The sequence below is a fragment of the Alligator mississippiensis genome, chromosome 3 (assembly GCF_030867095.1).
Source record: "Alligator mississippiensis isolate rAllMis1 chromosome 3, rAllMis1, whole genome shotgun sequence".
NCBI lineage: Eukaryota > Metazoa > Chordata > Crocodylia > Alligatoridae > Alligator > Alligator mississippiensis.
Window position 1 is genome coordinate 120,117,840 of NC_081826.1, and position 7,329 is coordinate 120,125,168.

A 7,329-nucleotide genomic window follows, 5' to 3' on the forward strand; every position below is an offset into this window, starting at 1 on the left:
GCCCAACACTATTCATGACCCCCCTTCCTCCTCCCCAGCACTGGTTGGGGGAGAGCTGAGGATGAAGGCTGCCAGGCTCCCCCCAGCAGTGCTGAGGATTCCCACGGGCCCTTTGCAAGGTCCCCTAAGCAGCCTAGTGGGAGAGGGGCACCAGGAGGCATGGAGGAGGGCCCCTATAGATGATCCCCGCAGTTCCCTGCCTCCAGCTGGCAGGGAGATGTGTACAGGGCAGCAGCTAGGCAACAAGCTGGGTTGATGAGCTGAGCTGCAGGACCATCTGCAGCCCTGGGATCATCTTGTCTATAACAAGGATAATAGACGTACATGGCCCAGGGCTTTCCACTCACTTGAGCTGGGGCAAGTGAAGGAAAAAGCCACGATAGCCAAACAGGATGCTCTTACAAGGCCTGTCTGCTCTCTTCCCCACCCCCACCCAGCCCAAGTAAGCGGTGAAGATGGGTGACCCTGCCTGCCAGCTCCTCGAAGGGCAGCAGGGTGGGGTCCATGTCCTTCCTCAGCTGCAGGGAAATAGGGGATCAGAAGGAGCAGGGTGGAAAAGGCAGCCCTAGCAGCCAGGGCCCGGCTCTTGGTACAACACAAAGCCCAGGGCACTGCAATCAGTTGCTTGGATGTGCTGTTATTGCCAAACACAGAAAACTCAAGGGTGCCTGTGTGTTTGCGTGGGTGCCTGTGTGGATGGTGGGGGAGAGGCTTGCAGTGGTCAGACCCATCCCAATATGGATCAGCTGCTTGGAAGAGATAGTAGTAGGTTTAAAAGGACAAGTCCACGGACCATGACAGTGACAGGTACAGCCTGTCTGGTGCATGTTGGTTTATATACATTTTATTGGAAAACAACAACAACAACAAAACCAAAAAATTTTGTACATCAAAATAGTTTGGCAAAACTGTAAAAGTTATACATAAGTGCAAATATATTCTCCTTTTAAAGCAATAGTGTGTGAGTATACACAAGTTTTGTTTAAAATATTATTTAAAAAAATACTGTGGTAGAAAACGTTGTAAAAAACATCGAAACACAACGTCGTGTTGCCGCAATATGGGAGGAGGGGCGGGGGACAACGGACTTTCTTAAAGTCTATACACGAAGTTTCTAAACACCATTGCTGTAATACTATCAATCGGTGCTGGAGTCCGCAAGAGTATTTTGCTTTTCCCCCGCTTCGGAAAAAAGAAGTTAATTTTAACACTACAGCAACAGAAAGGAGGTTTCCCGCAGGTGTTGGGATTGAGGAAGGCTTTTTTTTTTTCTGCCCACTCTCCTGAAACATTTTTTTAGTAGGAGAAATGGCCTTATGTCCCCTTTTTCCAAAGCTTTTTTCGCCCGGGGAATGGAGATCGCAGAAATGCATTGGATGATTAACCTGCTCGGACTTCCCATCCAGAGACCCGTCTCCCGCCCGTCCCAAACACAAACACAAAAGAAAATCTTTCGGTGGGGCGGGGGCGGAGGGGGGAAGCTGTGAGCTGTTATATCATGTGGGTCTGTCCTTCAAGGAGTGGCCGGGCGGACACTGCCGACACTTCTGCCTCGGGGAATGACTCGTGCTAAGTGACTCGTGTTGTATTGAATGCTACCAGAGTGCACATTACATTGGACCTGCGTGAGCCCCGCTATACCTCCAACCTGTTACACAGCCCCCCGATCGTCTGTCTGTCCGCCTGCCTGGGCTCACTGCCGCTCCCTTCACATCACGCAGGGCTTGATGTCTTGACAGACGCTTTGGTGGTGATGGTGGTGATAATAGGATCCACTAGCGGATGGATGGAAAGAAGAAATGCCATTGAAATTGAGAACGAAATCTTTCCGGTCACACACTGGGGAAGAGTGATGCTGGTAGCGAGGCAATCCCACTGCAAGAGAGGAGAAGAACATAATACGGGTGAAGTCAGGCTGACAGCCCGGTTGGGCCAGTTGCCGCGCATCAGGAGGCTCCGCTCCTGGAGGGCTGATCTGGACACGAGTCTTTCAAGATCTCGTGTCTCGGGAGCAGGCCCCTCCCCGCAGTGAACAGCTGTCCGCGTGCGTGGGCACCAGGACGCGGGTTTACCCCTCCGCGGGTAGCCATCTCCGCAGCTCGGAGACCTGCGCCTGCCTGGCCATGGATGTGTGCACGGCTGTATCGGGGCGTGGATGCGCTGCAGCACCAAGACCGCTGGTATATTTTTCTGAGCCTGCTTCACCCCCTCCCAGGTCAATCGGGGACTCGCTCCCGGCTTTGCCTGCCAGACAGATGCCAGGGAGAAGGAGCCCCGCTGCTGGGCGCGCTTCGGTCTGTGTCCAGGAGGCGGGGGCCAGGCTCCCGTGTCACCTACCTCCGCTCAGGACAGAGGCCGCTCCGTGAGTGCGTGTGTATCACAGGGAGAAAGCAAAGTCCTCATTAACCCACTCGCCCAAGATCACGTCTTGGCCTCCCTTGCCACATCCCGCGGCTCCCCCCGCTGGGTCGGTCTCCGGTGGCCTTTGGGCAGCTCCGCTCTGCAGCAGCGGGCCTGATCAGAGGGTCCTGATTCCGGGCATTGCTCTCACTGAAGCCGGGGGGACTGGCTTGGGGCAAGGCTGCAGGGTGGGACGTGGCCCCGGGACATCGGCTCCGATTGGGATGAAATGGGGAAGAGGCGGGGAGGGCATGAACTGCTTTTTTTTTTTTTTTTTGCATGGACTTTGGGACGCGGGCGGAAGGAGCTATATTGGAGGCGCTCTTCTCCCACGGTGGAGTAAGAAGCCCCCTGGCAGCCCCGGAGATGTCTCAGGGTAAGGCGGAGAAAGCTCCACCGAGCTCTGCGGCAGCAGGCGGGTGTAGGTCCCGCCTGCCCCCGTGCTCACCCCGCCGCAGAAAAGCCATAAACCGGGCGCTTTCTTGCAATCCAGATCCAGGGTTTATCACAGCGTCCGAACCCCCCCCGCCCAACCCACTTTCCCCGAGCCTGCAAGGAGACCTCGCCTCTGGTTTCAATCTCGGCCAGTTCTTCTCCGGGCCGGTGTTAGCCCGAGGCTCCCAGCCTGCACTGTAAGGCGAAGGTGGATGAGCCGGTGATTGGAGATCGGTTTCTCCCCGGGTAAAAAAAAAAACCCCAACCAAACCAAACCCCCTTGCAGCCTACCCTGCTGTAAAAAATGGAGCTATCGGGTAGTGACCTGCAGCACGCTTGATGCCCTTTCTGATGCTGACCTGTCATAGCTCCACTTACTTGGTTGAAAAGACTGATCCCAAATCATTTTTACCTCCCGCCCCCCCAAACACACACATAATTGCCCCGCAGACAGTTCTCCATAACGCCAGCGGGGTTGTGTTGCTCCGCACGTGCAAGGCATTGTTAAGCAACCAGGCAATTAGCTTTCGAGCTGCTTTCATTACAGTCATGGACCATTAATCCTGGCATCGGATTTTTAAACACTAGCCCGCCGCTGGAATTATTGGGGGAGACCTGCCTGGCGAGGATGCTCCCACTGGAGTCCCGCGGGGGGGGGGGGAGGGGGCACATGAATGTGTCCCTTGTGACACAAACGGTCCCACTAGAACTGCTCGTTTGTCTAGAAATGTTCGTCTGTTTGTCTGTCTATCGGACCTGTAGTTCTCTTTATGTCTCAAAGAAATGAGGCTGCCCTTCACTTATCCCCGTCTTGGAAAGATTTGAGCATTTTTCGCTGTGACACAAAGCCTTTTCTTTTAATACACGCACACGCATACACACAAATATATGTCAGAATCAGAGAGGGCATCAAATCCAATATATATAGAGAAGCCTTATATATATGTGTACACACACGTGTGTGTAACCCCCCCCCCCACAATAGTGATGTCGATCTTGAGCTGTCTCTGACCTTCTTCTCTTCATTCCCCCAGCTCTACTGGTTTTTGGTTTTTGGTTTTGTTTTGTTTTGCTTTGTTTTTTGTTTTTTGTGTTTTTTTAAATCTCAGGTCTATGGAAGGAGGGGGTGCACTTGGCGTCCTGTTCGGGGTTTGATCACAGGCTTCAGGTCAACCCGCTCCTGCGATGAGGTAATTTGCTATGTTTGCTTGTTATTTGTCAAGGTTAAATTTGTTGCTGGTGGCTGCCACGGGAGGAGGGATGGGTTGGTCTCAGAGTGGGAGAGAAGAGGCCATTCTTCACCCGTGTGTCTGCACGTCAGCCGGACCAGGGGTGATGTCTGCCCGGTTCTCATCACGAAACTATGGTGAGAAATGGACTGAATCTGGACCACGGGACTGATAACGCAACAAAGCCCCGATGTGGCCTTTTCTATTTACAAATCGGCTGCAGCGCAGATCGCGTCTGTGCAGACTGGACATTTTTGGGGAGAGTTGGTCTCGGTCACCCTTCTCCTCTCCGGACTAAGGTCCATTTCTCCGGAGCTGCTGAAAAGACTTAAATCCCAGCAGCCGTTGTTGCCCCTTTAGCCACCCGCGTCCCGTGTCATTGTCGAGGTACCAAAGCTGAGTGTTTTTTACATAGTTTCATGGAGCTAAAAAATCTAGGGCAGTTTCACGGAGCTAAATTGCAGCCAAGGCACGAACTCGAAGGTGAGGGGAAGCGGGTGTGTGTGTGGGGGGCGGCGGGGGGCTCCCTTCCTACAGGACATCCAGAATCGCTCTCATTGTTTTCGGGAGACTCAGCTCCCGCATTGCTTTCCAAAGCAAAGGCTAAAGCGCTTGGCAAATCTATCCAGAGATACAGCGCAGCGCTCCGAGGTGGACAGAAGGGTGATTGACAAGAAGGAGGGAGGAGGGAGAAAGAGCCCCCACTGAAGAGGGGTCGCCTGTATTTGTTACTTGTTGAAATTCCCATAAAATTGAACAAGACCCTGCTCTCATATGGGTTAAGTCAGGCTAAAATCCTCTTCGGTGTGGTCCAGCCCAGACTGTCTTTGTTTAGTTAACCTCCAAGACCCGCATTTAAAAGGGCTATTTGGAAAATTTCCCCGTAAGAACCCAACATCTTTTACCCATTTCTATGCCTTGTTTTCTCTGCCAGTGCCCCCCTTTTGCAGATTTTTTTCTCTCTCCCTACATATATATTTTCTACGATCACCAGAGTGGCAGGAGGGGAAGAGGAGGAAGAGCGGGGGGCGCATTTCCCCTCCGGTTATAGAAATATATTGGATCTGCTTTAATCTCTCCCGCATTTTGAAAGATCAGCGATTTTTTTGGTAGCTTGTAAAACTTCGGAGATATTTAAAGCCTTTCCCCCCAGTTGCGCCTGCTATAAATCTCCCTGGTTTTTTTCTTTTTTTTTAAATTTTCATTTTAATGCTTAATGAGCTTAAGGATTTTACGATTCTTTATGGTTTTCCTAGTAGTTCTGGCTAAGAACATATATATTCTTAGCCAGAGCTAAGAATATACACAGCACACACGAATGTATATATATTCTTAGCCATAGATAGATAGATAGATAGATAGATAGATAGATAGATAGATACACACACGAACGTACACACATATATATATATATTCTGTCTGTCTATCATCTTTGGCTAAGAATATATGTACGTTCGTGTATCTATCTATCTAGCTAGTTAGCTAGCTATCTAATATTCTTAGCAAGAGCTACTAGGAAAACTATAAAGAAAAGAATAGTAAAATCATTTATATATACATGCACATACGTATACACACGCACACATGCTTGGGGGGGGATATTAAAACAGGTAAGAAACTTTGAAATTGACAAAGCCCAGGTGAAATTGACAAAGCCTATGTGAAACTAACTGCACGCATATGAAACGGAGTGCCTGTATCCGAAGGTGATACAAACACACACACGTAAATACATATATAAAATGATCGTGAAAATACTGAGAGCGATCACCTGGGCGCTCTACAAATACAGCCCCCAACACTAGATAGCAGAGTAGTGGTTTTTTCCTCTCTCTCTCCCCTTATCTCCCCCACACAGTAGTAGGGGAGAATGTTTCCACCAAGAATAGGGCTCCCCCCCCGCCCCACCCCCGCACCCCATGCAAAGCGGGTTGTGTCTGCTCTCCTCCCGCGGAGCGCCACAACAGCCGGCCCTGTATTTGACAGCTTCCCTGCCCCGGGGGCCGAAGCCAGGCGGGTCCAAGCGCGAAGGAAGCCCCTTGTCCCTGCCCCGAGAAGCGGGTCTAGCTGCAGGCGGGGTGGGGGCAGGTGCCTACCTGAGAGGTCTTCCCGGGCGTTCTGGTGCAGGTAGCTCTGCTCCAGGGAGTAGGAGGACATGCTGGAGTGGATGCCCGAGGGGGCGGCGTTGCTGGGCGGCAGGGCCTGCTGCTTTATGTAGGGCGATGCCCCTGAGGCTGTCCAGTGAGCCGACGGGCTGGCGTAGGGGGAATGGCACTCGATGGCACTAGCCATGGCGGGTGAGGAGGGCACGGGGCTGCTGCTGCTGTCCGGGCCGTACTCCCCGTTGGCAGGCACGGGGCAGCTAGCCATGTAGGTCGAGCCCGGGTTGGGGGACATGTGCGGCACGTGGTGGCCCTCGTAGGCGCCCGCCATGGAGTTGGGCATCATGTCGAGGTTGTAGCCATTGGCGTGGCAGGCCAGCGGGGCCGAGGGCGCCTGGAAGTCGAAGCCCTGCGGCAGCAGCGAGGCGCTGAAGCCCAGCCCGTTCATCATGCGGTACATGGGCTTCAGCGCCTGGCACTTGCGGCGGAAACCCCGCGGGCGGCGGCGGAACGAGCCCTCCTCGAACATGAACTCGCTGGCCGGGTCGATGGTCCAGTAGTGGCCCTTGCCCGGGCGGCCCAGCCCCTTGGGCAGCTTGATGAAGCACTCGTTGAGCGAGAGGTTGTGGCGCACCGAGTTCTTCCAGCCCTGGTAGGAGCCGCGGAAGAAGGGGAAGCGCGCCTGCAGGAACTGGTAGATCTCGCTCAGCGTCAGGCGCTTGGAGGGCGAGCTCTGGATGGCCATGACGATGAGTGCGATGTAGGAGTAGGGGGGCTTCTCCGGCCGCCGCAGCCCCGAGCTGGCCTTCTTGCCCTTGGACGAGGACGAGGACGACGACGACGACGAGGACGCGGAGGAAGACGACGACGACGACTCCAGGGCGGAGGCGGCGGGCGGCTGGCTCATCAAGACGGCCTGGAGAGCTCCGCGAGCCGGGCTGCAGGGGCGGAGAGGCAGCGGGGGCTCCGGCGGCGGCTGCCCGCTCTCGCTGGTCATCTGGAGGGAGGGACTGGACGGGGTGGGCTGCGGGGGAAGGGCGGGCTGGGCCGGCCCGGGCGGCGGGCTGCGCAACGAGGGAGGTGGGTGCCCGGCTGCTGGGGGGCGGGGGGCACCTCCTCCTCCGTGCTGCCGCTGCGGAGATGTGCGGGCAGCCCCCCGCAGC

The 7,329-nt window shown here is 54.4% G+C and overlaps 1 protein-coding gene across 1 annotated transcript; it reads right to left on the reverse strand.

Annotated features, from left to right (window-relative positions):
- Positions 1-817: 817 nt before the first annotated feature.
- On the reverse strand, positions 818-7,289 carry FOXF2 (forkhead box F2). The gene is made up of 2 exons (XM_006267277.4): positions 6,161-7,289; positions 818-1,875 (listed from the first exon to the last, which is right to left on the reverse strand). Exons 1-2 carry the CDS (start codon positions 7,161-7,163, stop codon positions 1,709-1,711), a joined length of 1,170 nt encoding a protein of 389 aa, XP_006267339.2. The 5' UTR covers positions 7,164-7,289; the 3' UTR covers positions 818-1,708.
- Between the last annotated feature and the right edge of the window lie 40 nt (positions 7,290-7,329).

What these genes read in the sequence shown, in the direction of transcription:
- FOXF2 (XM_006267277.4), bottom strand. Translation starts at nt 7,163, where the DNA reads ATGACCAGCGAGAGCGGGCAGCCGCCGCCGGAGCCCCCGCTGCCTCTC. An exon ending in CGCCCGGGAAGACCTCTCAG is followed by an intron (nt 1,876 to 6,160) that starts GTAGGCACCTGC and finishes CCTCTCTTGCAG; the next exon opens with TGGGATTGCCTCGCTACCAG.